The 16,912-nt window shown below is 37.6% G+C and overlaps 1 protein-coding gene and 1 long non-coding RNA gene across 4 annotated transcripts in view; one reads left to right on the top strand and one right to left on the bottom strand.

Moving 5' to 3' along the window:
* Positions 1-13,637, bottom strand: part of LOC111340577 (short transient receptor potential channel 5) — a 41,747-nt gene extending 28,110 nt beyond the window's left edge. The window contains exons 1-7 of one of the 3 annotated variants that reach the window (XR_015994658.1): positions 13,371-13,635; positions 12,945-13,027; positions 11,602-11,675; positions 9,607-9,658; positions 4,459-4,635; positions 3,274-3,299; positions 1,808-1,926 (exon numbers count right to left, since the gene is read on the bottom strand). Coding sequence is in view for 2 of the 3 variants with exons in the window: in XM_088743187.1 (XP_088599313.1) it covers positions 1,808-1,926; positions 3,274-3,299; positions 4,459-4,635; positions 9,607-9,658; positions 11,602-11,675; positions 12,945-12,970 (474 nt within the window). In the remaining variant the exon portion in view is untranslated. Of the gene's footprint in view, positions 1-1,807; positions 1,927-3,273; positions 3,300-4,458; positions 4,636-9,606; positions 9,659-11,601; positions 11,676-12,944; positions 13,028-13,370 lie in introns of all 3 variants that reach the window. The other 2 variants (XM_088743187.1, XM_088743193.1) reach the window with 2 other exon arrangements.
* LOC148741607 (uncharacterized) lies at positions 13,468-15,658 on the top strand. The gene is made up of 2 exons (XR_015994682.1): positions 13,468-13,599; positions 13,858-15,658. It is a non-coding gene; the product is annotated as an uncharacterized LOC148741607 (long non-coding RNA).
* Positions 15,659-16,912: the final 1,254 nt, after the last annotated feature.

The raw sequence follows: 16,912 nt of genomic DNA, 5'->3' as shown, positions 1-16,912 counted from the left end.
GAAATCACCCACCCCCGCCCCCCTCAAAAGTTAAATGGTCAACCCCTAAAAAAGGTGTAGACCAGATTAGATCTGTGAATCTTCATTTACGCTTTCCGTCTTGACAGCCGATATACGAACCCAACGGCCCTAGTATAGGCATTCGCTCACCCAGTTTTCCTCTAACGTCAGTTTGTGCGAAGTGAAGATCAATCTGGTTTTGACAAATAAGGAGATCAACTATGGGGTCAGCTGCTGGTTCAGGATATCTGCAGACACGTAAGTAAAGCCATCGATCTTGGTACTTCGACCAATCCACTGCGTTGTAACTTCCAGTTACTCCCTGGAGACACGTCAGAGCTTCAATAGGAATTCTGATGTTTCCATCACAGCATTCTAAGTTCATTTTAACCAGTATCGCGTCAAATATCTGAACAGTATCATTTAGGACGTTTACTTCGACTTCTTCATATTTTGCAGATAATCTGAGCACTATAGCTAACTCCTCATTAACATACGGTACACTACCTACATCATTCAAGCGGGCATTTACCTTGATCCTTTAGTCATTTTCAGAAATCTAGACAGACACTGTTCGAAGTGAGGCGATTAGTCCTGTTGGGGAGAGACAAGCGTCGTCATGTGGGCATGCTCATCGATTCCTTTATGTAACCTTGATAAGGACGTTAACCATTCGAGGTCTTTTTCATGCTTGCAGTTTGAGTACGAGCTTCTTTCCAATTTAAGCAGAAATCGGCCTTGGTTCCCTTGATAGCCATTCAATCCGCATTCCTTTGTTCTTCTACAGTTTCTCCCTTAGTAATTGTTCGCCAAACAATGAAAGCATGGCTGCTTATCCTTCGAGACTTTTCAAAGATAATCCACGCCCATGGATTTGAACCTCTCGCAGCTTTTGATCGAGTGGTTTCCTTGATATACGTCACACTTTGACTTCAAGGTTGTAAAGGCTTGACTGTTAGATCTTCTCTCTTCCCTCTTGATTTTTCCTTTGGCAGCAAGCCCTTTGGCGGTTTCTGAGGCTTTCACTTGATACTCTGATTCCTCAGTAATTCAGTCTCTCAGATCTTTAAGACATTCTTGTCGACTGTGCTCTTTTACTTATCTGCAAAATCTGCAGAACATAGTCCGTGGAATCTTCACCGACACCATATTGAAGGGGAGGCCTCCAGGTTCAAGTTCACGGTATTACTAATGTTCGCGAAGGGTTACCGCTGTGCTATAAAGGGTATCGGCAAACTTCTCGAGCTCTTGCACATTTCCTTCTTAAATAGATTAAATATTCTTTAATTCTTCAAGATAATTTTGAAGTCGTCTTCTCTCCTCTCCAAACCTTCCTTTGAGAGTATCTTCCATCTCTTTGTACGCTTCATCTGAAAAACCCATCTTCGAGATGGATTCTTCTGCTTTCCCACGAGGGCAAAACTTTAATCATTTCATCTTTTACTTTAAGGCTCGGCTGAAGCGCCCACTATGCTTTTAAAGATGGTCCAAGTGTTTACAAACTTGTCTTGTCTCCGCTAAACCTACTCTGCTACCTATTTTGGTCGAGCGAAATACCATTAAGCTACTTAAACTAATATCTAGATCCTTTGCAACGGCTCTGAACCTAAACTTATCTCGAGATCCTTCGGAACCGTTTTTAAGCCTAACCTTCGGAACGGTTTTTGAAGGCAATCCACGCAGATTTTTGCAGACAAAGTCTTCTCAACAACAGTAATTAAGAATCACTTTTGTCAGTTGGTCTGTCGAAACAGCCTTAGGTAAAGTATGCCGGTAAAATCGGTTAAGATAAAGTAACAAGACCAACCTGGAAAGCTTTAAGTAAGGTATTAGTTTGACACCTTGACAGGGTTTTTGGAGTAACGTTTTGTTTGATAGCATGGAAATTTCCTTCATCCAGAATACCATCGAGTTCCTTTTCAAAAGCTGTAAAACAATCAGACCTACGTGAGAATGATTCATAAGTATGAACATCTTTAGTTAAACAACTATCATAGTTTACATTGCATCAAGGATAATGATAACGACCATAGAAATCCAGTGCCAGGACTAAAAGCTTCGTAATTTCGAATTCCGTCATTCTGTCAATGCCCCTCACGGGCAAGGAAGAAACTCAAGATCCACGCACAACCAAAAAGATAAACAAACTGAATGCACGTTGGCTTTATAACACTGCAATCTGATTTTTTTGGTAATTTGTTCGTTTGAAATTTGTTCGTTTGTTTATGCTGGTCAAGTGCCAAATCGAAAGAACGGTAAAGATCTCATCCCCAATTTTTTTTTTCCATTTGTTGCACAATGTTCCCAAAGTTACCCCATAACATAGTTATTCTTCAGATAATGAAGAGCCTACGATGCATAAGGTATGGGAATCTTAGAGATCTTCTTAATTTAAGCGCATACTAACTGCAGAAAACCAAAAATTGCCTCTGTGGCATAACCTTCGTACGGTAATATCCTGAAGGAATTAAAAAAATCCTTTTTTTTCCAGAAAGAACAAAACTTTTTTGCTAACAGAAAAACACTATGAAAATATATTGAAGATTTTCTGGTCACTTTCACACGATTTATTAAAGTAAAGACATTTTTTAAGTAACTCAGTGAAGCAAAAATGTAAAGGATATCTTGCCTCCAGATGAAATATTTGTACTGAATTTCAGTGGGAGTTTTACGTTTCCTTTTCATAAAGTTGTTTTTGTGAGGTTAAAGAGGGAATTAAGAATGATTTTTTTTCAATTATCAAGCGACTATTTTTCTGAAATAAACCTTCTTTGAGATTTTGTCAGACTTAATAGATTAATTGTCGTATTTAAGAGATTTATCTGTCTTCGAAAAAAGAAGGGGCTACCGTGTTAATTTCATGGCAGTGCATGGCAACTTTTGTACTTTTCTGATATAATAATGATTACATTCAATAATTCGATCCGATTCCCAGGTCTTTTCAGTCGGTTATAGATCATAACAACGTCAAAATGTGGTAAGAACCTTAAAAATAAATAAAAAAGTGCCACATAAGTTAGAGTTGCGGGTATATTTCCCCGGTTTTCTTTTTCCGTTTATCAACTTGTGTACTTTTTTTACCAGTTTTTGTTTGAAACAATTCACGGATACATCAGTGACTCTTCAGCTGCGCCTCGTGTGCCACTGTTTTTCTTTTCTTTTCACATTGTGACGTCTTCTGTGATCTATCACTGAACAGAACGCACGTCAATTATGAATTAAGATACATTTATCATGAAGCTCGCTCCTTAGACTTTCTGTGATCATACTCACCAGATCTATCAGGATCCTCTGATGAGCTAAAAGGCAATTGTTCAAATAAAAATTAAACACTGAATTTAGGATTTAACTGAGTTGAACCTCTTTGATACCACTGCAGGATTATTCTCTACAACTGTGGAACCTATGTAAATAAATGACAAGTGCCAGCAGATGTACCGGAAGTGATGCATTATTGTTCTCACAAAAATGTAATTAGAAAAGGTTTATGATATACTTTACTAACGAGCTTCATCGTGCAATACGCTAACTTGAATTTGACAAAGCTATTTTTATTCATTGTTGTGGTCGTTTTGTTTTTCCTTTGTTTTGCTTTTTGTTTTGTTGTTGGTAGCGTTGTTGCTGTTGTTTGCAGAGAGTATTACATTTAGAATCTTCTTATAAAATTTTCGCTCAGGTGAAAAACCATTGAAAGATGCCTTCCAAAAGGGCGTCCTTGGTAATTTAAGCTGAGCGAGGGGTGACCATACCAAATTAGAACTGACTCATCGCATTTTGGGGGGAGAAGTCAAGGCGTCTTTAATTTGATGTAAACATAATCCTTTGATCATCAGTGTGACCGAAAAAAGGAGTATTTTAGACACTGGTGGTGGAATATGGATGGAATCACAGAAAAGTTACTATGGTTACTTCCTCATGTATTAGGCATATTTTCTGACCGAAATCAAACAGCTGTATTGAAAATTGCTTTGAATGACATGTTATGCTGATTTTTTCTCAGGGAGCTGTCTCAGTTACGTGATGGTAGCGTAAAGTGTAACGAGTTAGCTTCCTTCGTTATTTCATGTTACTCCATGTTATTAAAATTCCATAGCTTGAGCCTCCATTAATGCAATCTTGTTCTTGTATGTCCTCATTTATCACTATTTTTTGGGTGCTATATTTTAGTTGAAGATCATGTTTCATGGTCTCCAAAGCCACGTGGAGACAGAGACAAACTTAAAGACAAACAGAAAAGTGTTTGTAAAAAATAATTTTCATATGAATGGCCATGGCCAAACATATCGCCTAAGCATCTCAGAATTGGCTGGCAAACAGAGATCTCTACGTCTGGGATAGGATAAACTTTTTCAGACGGGATCATTGCAGTCTTTTGGGGATCAAGGATCAAAATCATCCAAAATTTTGGCATCACAAAATATGAATCAAAATTGGAATCATTATGTAGCCCACACATACCTTGTTGCAATAAGTTCATCAACTTTCTCCAGCAGTTTGGAATCTTCATCCCTAGGGTGAGACGAAGTGGACGGCCTCAATGGGTCCGTATGGTATTTCAATGGTATTTCAGCGGAATGTGCTACTACGGGATCGTCGGAAATAAGTGACAGCTTCACTTCCTCTACCGCACCACATCTAAAGCAAAATTTACCACATGAAAATGAATCATTGATCAGCTATTCCAGGATGAAACATCAGCCGACTGCCATCCCAGGGATGTTATGAGATGGACTTCAGAAGGGAGGAGGAAGAGAGGACGGCTTAATTTAAGGGAAAGAAGATTAGTGAAAAAAGATATGAACGGGGCCAAATGGACCCTGGAACAAGGGACAGGCAGCATTGATAATTATTGGTAGTGACTTTAAGTTCTTGATGAGCTAACGAGTATGGTGAAGGAAATACAGATCTGTTAATTCAATCAAATTACCAGCGATCATATTTTTAATTCATGTAGTGAAATATTAAATGTTCCCCTAAGAACTCACCTATTTTGTCGCAATAATCATTATCAAGGTATTATTTTGAGAAAGCACATAACTAACTACTAAGTTCTCCTAGGGTCAGAGACAGATTCTGAGTTAATTTTACTTTCTTAGAAATATTGATCTGTTCGGTTGAGTTAAGAACATTTCTCTTCTCGATGTAGAAGCGGAGATTAACTGATTTTATTTCCTTTTTCAATGATACCTTATCGGAATTACCCACATAAGAACTTAAAATAAAGGATTCTACTCCGTCGAAAATTTTATTTTCACAGTTGATAAAGATTACAAAAAATATTTGAAAGCTGTAAGAAAACGCAGAACGCGGATGTGGTCGAAATTGTAAAAAAAGTAGTTATGTTTGAGGATCATAATAAATTATTCCAAATTATTTGTCAACATTTGATTAGCAAGTCAAGTATTGGTTTTCTACCAAACAGCTAACTGCAATTGAATAGGAAAAATGTGGTTTGCAAATCTTTTTTGGTCTCCAGAAGAGATATAATCATCGGACTGTTTTGCAACAGCAAAGATAACTACCTTTATTCTAAAAGCGCGAAATATTGCGATCACACTTGAATAATTAAGTGCTCGATTCGTTCTATGACCATCATACCATTAACTCTGCTCTGAAAATAATTCAGAACTGCAGAACGGCGTTATTGGGTCTTATTATATACATACTGAGATTTACACACTGAAAAGCCGCAGAGTAAATTTTCGTTCGCAAACCGATGTAAACCAATCAAATGTCGCGTATCGCTTTTCCCACATGTGAGAAAAGCGATACGTTCAATCAGGAGCCGCGTATCATGTTTTTTCACGTGTGAGCCGTACGGCAAGTGGAAGTTTTCATTCAAGGCTGGTTGGCGCGGTTCGTACACCGCAGAAGCCATCGCTTTGCACATAGTTTTTATTCACATTTCTTCCATCGTTAATATTGAAAGTTCCTGTCTCGGCGAAAGCCATGAGTGAAAAGCGTTTCGTTATGCACGATTCATAACTTTTGGATTATAACTTTTGGATTTTATTTCAGCTCTTTCCCTTTTTACGAAGTCGCTTTCTTTCAGTGATTGTTGTTTGACCACGTTTGTTTAAATAAAGCTTGTCATAATTTAAGGAGGGTGTTTAATCTCAGTATGTATATAACAAACATAATACCTCATGGAAAGTGCTTTGTACGGTGTTTACACACTCGTTGTTTTGTATCAGAAATCTCACTCGTTCGCTTCGCTCACTTGTTCGAGTTCTGATACGCCACAACTCGTGTGTAAACACCGTACGCGCGCACTTTCCATGAAGTATTCTATATTTATTGAGGTCCTTATGAAGCGAGTAATACCCAAGAAAATTGACTGATCATTTATTAACTCGGATAATGACGTAGTCATTAATCCGAGATATAGTTGTGGATGGAACACGGTACTCCTTCCTTCCGTACTTTGATTCTTGTTAACTTTTTTTAAATCCGCTGACCCGTATATATTGAGCGTTGGCAGTCGCACGTACCCAAGTCGAAAAAGGTATATCCACGGAGTGATTTGTCTAGAGGCAACGTTTCTTATTCGTGGATTCTTATTCGTGGATCGTTTCTACACGGTCAACAGCGTAGATTTTTAGCTTGAAGTTCTCACTGTTTAACTAATTCAAAGCTGTTCCATGAAAGTAGCGCCGTCGCTTATTCTCAAATAATTACCAATCGTTTTCACTCATAATAATGTTTGATTTTGAATATTTACCTCTAATCAAAAAATTGAGAAAGAGAAAGTTAGATTTTGTCAGGTGTAAACTTCCAGCAGTCGACTTTTAAATCAATAAAGTATTAATCATTTTTAGAATCAATTTACCTGCTGTATTTTTGTCATTTCTGTTGCATTGGTGTTCTTTAATGTTGTTGTTTTTTCGTTTTGTTTTTTTTAGTTTAATGTCTTGAGGTTTGAAATAACGTATTTATTGCTAGAGCTTTTGTTGTTGTAATTAAATTGTAATTATTCTTAACCCTTTAGCTCCCAATATCTGATTGTTAATTCTCCTCTCCAGCTGCTACATTATTCCTTGTAAATTAGTTACAAGAATTTGGTATTACATCAAGATAACAACTTCGATCTGATGAATATGAGTATTCTCATTACCAGTTTGCTGGTAATGTATAGACATTATAGAGGGATCGGAAGTTACATGTTATTCACGGGAGTTAAAAAATACAGACGAGTGATACACAGCAGTTGAAGTCTGACGAGTTATTGACGGCTGCTTATTAGCTAGACTGCCAACTTCCGCAACGCTGCGACTGTTTGCGTTTAGTTAGAGGTGTCGAATATGGATGAAAGAGGCCATCCAAATCTCTGAAAGATTTAGATAGATAGATATATAGAAACTTTATTAACGCGTCAAAGAACCTTCTTAGTTTGGGAGATATCCCATACTAATGTGGGGACAGAAATAAAATGGATAAAAATTATTTACAAAGAATATTACCTACTTAAGAATAAAATTAAGTCATATCATGCATGAAAACAAATATAAAATGAATTAAGAATTACATAGAGCACAGCAGCCGTCATCTATTAGAGAGCTGAGGTCACAGTTACGTATGCGGTTTTGAAATTAGCTAGTGTTGTGGCTGATCTGTCGTAAGTTGTCAGTTTACTCCATAATTTAGGTCCTAAATAGCACAAGTGAATGTTTGCCGTAAGTTATTGTTTTGTATCTGGGAATGGAAAAGTCGGCCTGTCTTAAATTATAGGAAGAGTTGTGTTTCTGAAAGATATTACGAATATTCAAAGGGCTAGGGTAATGTTTAACTTTATACATTAAAATGCATATATCCTGTAAACGTCTGTTTAATAGCAAATGTTCATAGGTGGAGTGTTTATCTGTGAATACGGCCCTTAGGCCTCTTTCTTGAACTGCCTCTAATCTGCGACTATCACTAGATTTACAAAAATGCCATGTAAGATGGCAGTAGATTAGATATGGTAGAATCGCTGCCTTAAAAAGTTGTAATTTTGCATTTGTTGGAATCAAGTTGCGGAGTCTCGTAAGCACACCAGTCCTTTGACTGGCTTTGTTACAGATAGTATTTATGTGATTATTGAAATTCAAATTTGAGTCAATTGTGACTCCGAGAAGTTGGAGAGTAGCGGTCGTGCTCATTTTCTCTTTGTTTACTAAGATAGCGCATTCTTCGATGTTATTTTCAGACTTATTATTGCTACCAATAATTAAGGTTTGGTATTGTTTAAGGTTACCAACTAATAGATTAGATTCGTACCAGTTGGTTGCTTCCGTACTGTCTCTAAGTTTGGATGTAGTAGTGGGTAGGTCATGACCTGTATGGTAAAACTGATGGTCGTCGGCATACATTGATATATCTCTGACATGATAAGATAGATCGTTTTGAAATATCTTCCACAACAGAGGACCCAATGCAGATCCTTGAGGACAGCCTCAACTGACTAATCTGTTAGAGCTGATATTGCTTCCTAACTTTACATGATTTTTCCTTTTCGATAGATAGCTTCTCAGAAGTTCAATGATATTACCCTGGAAGCCGTAAGTTTTGAGTTTGCTCAATAGCAGCGGTGGAGGTAAGGAGTCAAAAGCTTTTGACATATCAGTCGACATTACGCTTACGAAAAGATGTTTATCTCTGGCCTCTCTCCACCCCTCCACCAAGTTGATCAACGTGGTTCCGCAGCTGTATTTTTTGCGGTAGGTTGATGAGTTTACACACGTGCGTTTGTCGAAGTCGGTCGTAATTTTGGTGGACCCAAACCGTCCTGTCGATTTCTGACCCTTTACCGCCTTATTGAAAAAGCGCTACCACAATGTAACATAATCAGAGTGTGTACACCGCCTGATAGGAGGGAGTAGCCGTAAAAACGCAACATGGAGAAACAAATGTATCAAACCACACCCATAAGATGAGGAGCAGAAGGAGAGACGGTTTAGAACTGAAGTCGGAATCTCTTTTATAAGAAGTAAATTGAAAAGAACAAAGTTTTCCTACTACGCAACGAGCCAATTCAAAGTCAATATCATTGTATATGTATTTACATAAAGTATTTCCTCATTTTAAAACATCAATTCTAATGTTCGTTGACAGAACAGAGCTAATTAAAACGAACGTACGGTAATTCATACCAGAGTCGAATGCGATTTAGGGATGAAACCGAAAAAAAATGTTTTGTGGAACAATTTCTCATAACATCAAAACATACTACCAGCCGCAAAAGAGAACTCGCCGTGACGGAATGATTTAAACTAAATTTTTACACCACAATGTAAAACTAACAAGCCTGAACTTGCATAGAAACCTCGATGATGATTGGTCAATTTGCAGCAAGCTTCACTTAGCAGGTAAATGTTACACACTCCAGTGATAAGTATTCTTTTCCCTCCGGTTCGATATACTCTACGTCAGTAGTATTAGTGCTTTAAAAATAATGAAGGAGGAAAAAAAACATAATCACTTCGGCCTGATCGCTCCAAATACATTTAAAGGATCGAAATATAAAGACCAGTTTCTGATGAAAATCATTTGAAGGGCCTTGTAGGATCTTGAAAGAACGCTGATTTTACACCAAGAGATTATAATGTCTTATTCACACTCAATACTTACTTAACGGGCATACGAGGGGGCTTATCACGATCCACAAGTGCGTCGTCGGGTTCTGTATATAGATAGCAAATAGGACTTAGCAATATGAAGTAGACAAACACTACAGTTTAAATGTCTCAATAATGATGGCACCTAGCATACAAATCCATCACAAGGAAATACTAGCAGCTTCGTTGGTTCGATTTCTACCATCAGATCTCTCAATCCCCCTCACATGATGATCTGTCTCAAGGCAAGGGAGAAGCTCAAGATCCACGCAGAACCAAAGAGAAAATCGGATTGAATGCACTGGCTTATAACACTGTAATTTTATTTGTTTGTTTCTGCTTTTTAGCTTCCTAAATGCCCTCTTTCACTTACCTTTAGCTTGATCTTGTTCACTTAAGATATCGGTGTAGGGCTGAATTAGATCGTACAATAACTAAACTAGGCAACCAAGAAATGGCAAGTATCATGGTCAATATCTTGGGCAAATTTTTCTTTACCGTTTCTATTTCAAAACTCGAAAGAAGAAATTGCACTGCGCTAACGTACGACAAGTTCCAAATCGAAACAACGGTAATGATCTTCATTCCAAATTTTTGGTTCTCCTTTGTCGCAGTGTTCCCAATGTTAGTCCTTAAGGCCTACTTAAAGTAAAGCAAATACTTACTTTTAAAAACACAAGATTTAAAAAAAATTGTGCGATAATATCTTAGAAGACTTCAAAAAATTCTCCTGTTTTTCAAAAAGAACAACACTCTGAAAATATTTTTTAAGTACCTTTGGTCCCTTTCGCACGATTTACCAAGATATCGCACTTTTATTCTTGATTTGTTTTCAAGTGACTCATTTAAGTAGGAAACTAGCCCCAAAAATGTCCAAGATATCTTGCTTCCGGGCTAAGTAGTTGTACTGTTGTACTCAATTTCAGTGAGTTTTATATGTCCTATTCGAGAGTCCACTATACCCTTTTGAAAAACTCAGATATTGAGAGGCTCTTTCTCTGAATTAAACCTTCCCTAAGACTTCGTCAGACTTTACAATTGCTTGTCGTGTCTAAGAGGGGGTTACCATACTCACTTAATGGTAGAGCCCAACAACTTTTGTACCCTTCTAGTGTGATAATAATAACATTAGATTTGATATTTCCAAATGTCTTTTCAGGTCGTTTCAGCCAGTTACAGATCATAAATGATGTAAAAATGCAGTGAGAACCTTAAAATCAACAACGTGCCACGCAAGTTAGAGGCGCTTGTGTATTTTTCTAATATTTTTTCTTGTTAGTTAGTCTGTTTTTAACCAACTTTTATTCAAAACAATTCTAGCGATACATCAGTGACACACTCGGCTGTGCGCCGTGTGCCTGTTTTTTTTTTTTGTTCTTACTACCACATTATGACGTCCTCAGTGATCTATTACCGAACAGACGCACAGCAACATGGACCGCATTTGTTACTTAGTTGTTGTTTGCAGAAAAAAAGCTATTACTCCGCTGAAAAAGAGAATGAAATCAAGGGTCTCGAGTAATCATCGACGAAGAGACGGGAAATTGCCTTTCCAGTAAGGGAATAAACGGACCAGCAAGCCCTTCATTTCGCTCGTTGGATACGCGTGGCGAACAAACCGAGTATGGTGAAGACTGAATATAAATTTCGTTTTCCTTGACCAAAAGAAAAGCCGTATGCATGGCTTTTCCTGGTCTTGAGTCCAACATATTCCCAGTGGAGAACCAAAATGTCTGCATAGACCATAGAAACCATGCGTAGTGGGGACCCACTTCGCAATATACTACGAATGACTTTCAAATTAATCATGCAAGTGCGCAATCCAAGTAAATATCTTGATAAATCTAAACCCAACCAAACCATGGGCAACAGTTGAGAAAATTTCTTTCGATTCAAGAAAAACCAAACTTAATCAAAATTGACATCTTTAATACATAGATCAATTATGAATTAAGACGAGTTACCATGAAGCTCACTTATCCTAAAGACTTTCTGTAATCTTACTAACCAGACTTGCCATCTAGTTCTGGTGATGGTTCTCTCTGAGACATCAAAGGCTCCGTTGGTCCCTTCCTAGGAACACTGTAAGACAATTGACCGAATGAAAATTAAACCTCCATTAAGGATTCAAGTGAGTTGTACCTCGTTTGATCCTTTTCAGGATCATGCTTGACAACCTCGGAACACTCAGTTGTGAATAAATCCCGAGTGCAAGTAGGTCAAGTAGTTGTACCAAAAGCCTTGCCTTATTTTCTCACAAAAATATTTGAAAAGGATAGTGTTATACTAAATTAACGAACTTCATTAGGCAATAAGCTAACATGAACTCGATATAGCTCACGATCAATATTGATCTCAGCACAATTATTCCCGAGGACCCTTTACATATGCTTATGTAAGGATGTCACTAATCGGCCTTCGAACAACTGGGTCCAACGTGAGGCATTATTTCCCATTCTGAAATACACGTGACCCGTAAAAACCTCAAGATTTACTTAAAGGTTACACAAAAGAAGAGAGAGTTTTAGTTTTCCCTTTATATGAGACGCGTCAATTTCTCTAAAAAATTCGTGCATGAAACGGGATCAAAGCCCCCTCCTTACCAACCTCTTTGCTGCCCTATTAATCCTTTAACTTCTAAAAATAAGTAGCATCAATTTCTCCTTACAAAATCAGCCCTGAATCACACAGTAAAGTTAGGAGAATAAAGGAAATTATCACCAGTTTAAGAAGCTCTTTTTGTCATCATAAGCATATTCTATTTTTCAGCACCTCAGGAAAGAGAATAGTATGGAGAATATGCATACTGATATTGAGGTGTCAAGGGCTTAAGGTATGAAAACAGTGACATCGGAATATTTTATTTACATAGTCAAAGAATGCAGGTTTTGAGCCACTCAAGAGGACGTGATAAGGAAGACGATTCAAATAACACAACATGGTGGACCCGATGTGTTAAACACGTCCTAAGAATCACCTCCACCATGTAGAAACCAAAAGGAGTAACGGTTGAGAACTGAAGCCGGGATCTCTTTTATAAGAAGTAATTTCAAAAGGATACATTATTATAACAAAGTTTTTCCTCCTACGCAGCTATTCATTTAAAAACCAATCTCATTGAATATTTTCATAAAGATTTTTCCGTAATTCTCTTCCGCATCTGATGTTTGAAGACAGAACAAGGCTAACTGAAACAAACTTGCGGTAATTCAGTTTTGGAGTCGAATTTGGAGTCAAACCCCTAAGTTGTTTCATCTAAAAAGATTAAAATTTGTTATAAATTCAAAACATGCTGCCAGCCGCAAAAAGAATGGAATGATTCAAATTAAATTTTACACACACAGCACTTACCAATATCTGTTGCCAGGGTCGGCCATTATCCTCCTACACAAGCCGCCAGGTAATCTTCACAAACTGTAGGCTGAAATGGAGTTCTACAAAGTAGCAGTTGTAACCAGAATCGATTAACTTGTAATCTTATACTACCTGACCTCGAGAGTGACTACAAAATTTAAACTAACAAGCTTGATCTTGCACAAAAATCTCCACGACGATTGGTCAATTTGCAGCAAGCTTCACTTAGCAGGTAAATGTTACACGCTCCAGTGATAAATATTCTTTTCCCTCCGATTCAATACATTCTACGTCAATAGTATCAATGCTTTAAAAACAATGAACGAGGAAAAAAACATAATCAGTTCACCATGGTCGCTTCAAATACATTCAAAGGACCGAAATGAAAAGACTACATTTTTACACGCAACAATTACCACTTACTGTTGTCAGGGTCGGTCATTATCCTCATACGCAATCCGCCAGGTAGTCTTCATAAAACTGTGGGCTGAAATGGAGTTCTACAAGGAAGCAGTTGTAACCAGAATCGATTAGTTTGTAATCTTATACTTCCTGATCTCGTGAGTGACTACAAAATTTAAACTAACAAGCCTGAACTTGCACAGAAACCTCGACGACGATTGGTCAATTTGCAGCAAGCTTCACTTAGCAGGTAAATGTTACACACTCCAGTGATAAGTATTCTTTTCCCTCCGGTTCGATATACTCTACGTCAGTAGTATCATTGCTTTAAAAATAATGAAGGAGGAAAAAAAACATAATCACTTCGGCCTGGTCGCTCCAAATACATTTAAAGGATCGAAATATAAAGACCAGTTTCCGATAAAAAGCAGTTGAAGGGCCTTGTAGAATCTTGAATGAATGCAGATTTTATGTCCCTCTAATTGCTGACCTTCTCATTGTCTCACAGGGCAAGGGTGCCAGTTAACAAACACACGGAAGCCTTGACTGTGCTCTGTTCTACTGTAAAGCACGCAGGAAACGGCTAGAGCATGAAAGAAGTAAAGGGAGAAACACGAGACTTAGTCGAGTGATTCTCCCTACTTCTATTTGTTTTATAATAAAGCATCTGTTTAATTCCCCACGCATTACTTTCAGTTTTCAACATGAATTTCATTTCCAAAGCAAACAGTGTCGTCTGCATGCTCTAGACTCTCATAAAACACTTTACAATAAGCTAATCAGAATCCTTGTTAGAATGGTGCAAATAATCTGATTGGTTGAACAAGACTAAAGCTGTCAAAAATATCAAACCATCAAAGTTCAGAACCTGTAATAGTTCACAAAACGGAAATAGTTCGGCATGCCACTTGCCTGAGGTATTTTAGTCTTAATGTTCAGTGAATTGTCCGGCGAAATCCGGCCGAATTTTGGATCATAAAATCCTGCAAGTTTTTTCATACGGCAATTAGAAAACAAACTGCTCAAGGCGTATGTTCAGGAAGGAGGGAGTGACTCTACTGTTCTCTGGCATTAGCCGCCGTCGAATGATCACTGCCGGTATTACGTCATATAGCAACATGGGAAGCGCTTCCCAAAGTTTGCTCAGTCGAGCTAGAGGACAGTAACAGTAGCTAACAAAGAAAGGGCCATTAGAGGCTTCTAGTGGGTTATTATAGACTAGTTTTCTGTGAGTGTGCAAGCTTTGTTGTTTATATTGACTGCGAGTTTAACAATGTACGGTCTTGTAAAAGTGTTTGTTTGTAATTTTACGAAATACAATTCGGGACGAGTACGGCTGACCGTCATATTCACTTCCGCGCCTGTCAAAACAAACCAAAACGTACGCCGTTTTTTGTGTAAGCTTTGCATAAATCGGTCTCATAAAAGAAGGTTCTGTTCCTTAATTATGTACGTTTGCAATTATTCCTATTTGGGGTAAATCTAATGATTCATTTTGCCCATCAATCCTTTTAAGTTTGAAGTTGTCGTTGTATCAAATAGTGGTGAGCCAGGATTACATACTTATCTCGTCTGCTAGTGTTGTAATGACCTTGGTTAGGGCCAAAGATTCTAGTCATTTAGCTTGCAGACTTGTGTTTATCTTTTTCGCTTGTGGCCCTTTGTTTTAAACACTCTTTGTGCCCTGAGATTATTTTTTGCGGGCTCGTATTGTAAATTGCTGTTACAGCCAGAGTGTTGACTTGTATCTTATCCCTTTGAATCCCAAGATCTGATTGTTAATTCTCCCTTCTAGCAACTACATATTTCCTTGTAATAAATAATGAGAAATTGGTGTTAGATCAGGATAACAACATCTACTTGACTAGAGTAATTTGAGTATTTTCATTACCTGTTTGTTGGATCAGGTACGGATATGATAGGGAGAAGTTTTGAGTTAATCACTTCTGGGAGTTAAAGTGTCAATCTGGAAACCGAAAGGGTATTGGCTCGCACTGGTGATTTCTGAAAGGCAAATAGGGAATTGTGTCTTAATTTGATGACAGAAATGGGTATTGTATTGATAACTTCCGACAGCTAAAGAGTCTTGAATTGTATCCTGTTCTGGTAACAGAGTAACAGCGCAAGTGTTGGCTTATATTCATTTGTTGATTTCTAAATGCTAAAGGCTGTTGACTTGTGTCTTTATCTGTTTTTCTGTTTTGGTTTGTTTGTTTTTTTTCTTAATTGTTCTGTTGTTAGCTTTTTTATTTGCTTGCATTTTATTTGCTCATATAATGAGGAATAAAACTATAGTGCTTTGTTTATAATTGTTCACCAGCAGGCTTCTTGCTGTTCTATATCTTTTTCATATTTCTAGATTTTTTATTCCCCAATTGCATTAATAGTATTAGTCATTCTGTAATGACTTCCTTGACTTTTCATGCAGTACTAGAGATTGTTTCGTGCTCTTTTGCACGCTTCTTTTAAAATTTCATACCCTCTCCACAATGCATATTCAATCAAAGTTGTACGAGGCAAAAATCACTTACTCTGATGGGTATTAAACAAATCGCTCTCCAGCCAAAATCTTGTTGTTGTATCTGTAGTACTCACTCTATCAATGCCTTTTGTCTTATTACCAGCAAAAGTTGATTAACCTGACAAAATCAGGTTACTTAGATAATAGCTAGTTACACATGACCCCTCAAGCGTGTGATGCTGTCATTCTTGTTGTTTAAAACAAAGGATCTTACTTACTCAATCAATTACCCCCCCCCCCCCCCCTTTAGTGCTCCAGACTGTGATTGATGACTCCCCGTGGGAAGCTGTTTGCCATCAAGACATGTTCATATCTTGCCCCACGGCTTGGTGCGTTAAAATGATCGGGGGTGTTACTGCCAAAAGGCATGTCTTTACGTGGCCGCTTACAGCAATGATTTCAAACGCTCGATCGGAGGGAGAGGTTTGAACTAATGAAGAACCAACAAAAATACAAGTAACACGTAATTTTTTAAGTACAGATTTTCTGAAGTAAGAAATTTGGAAAAAAATCAAACTTTGCCATGGCATAGTTACTAAGGTTAAAGCAAAGAATCGCCAACATCACCGAGCGGCTGTCTATGAATTAAGACTTGCGGCTCAATCAACAATTTCAGTGACTCAATCGGCCATCACAATTTATATTTGTTTCAGTTAATTTCAAAACATTTTAATCGGTTTCTTTCAACATGTTACTAAACAGTAAAAAATGAGCATGTTGGCGTCTACTTTTCCAGTTATCAGTGGTGAACGGTACCCTAATATTATGATAACTCGCCCAAACAGCAGCACATATATCCCTCGAATGGTTAAGTAAACCATTTAAAAGTCGATTTATTTTTCAGAGAAGAAAACTTGTCAGCAGTATTTATTATTTCAATACAATTGTGCCACACAAAAAGGCAATGGAAATTTCCTTGTAATACTCATTCACGTATACTTAACATTATCAATCATTGTTAAACAAAATTGAACGGGTACATGGAAATTTCCATGTAATACCCATTTGCGCGTAAAAAAATAATTTCAAACACCTTTGGCCA

This window comes from Stylophora pistillata, chromosome 1 (assembly GCF_964205215.1).
Source record: "Stylophora pistillata chromosome 1, jaStyPist1.2, whole genome shotgun sequence".
NCBI lineage: Eukaryota > Metazoa > Cnidaria > Anthozoa > Scleractinia > Pocilloporidae > Stylophora > Stylophora pistillata.
This window is presented reverse-complemented; position numbering and strand designations above follow the sequence as displayed.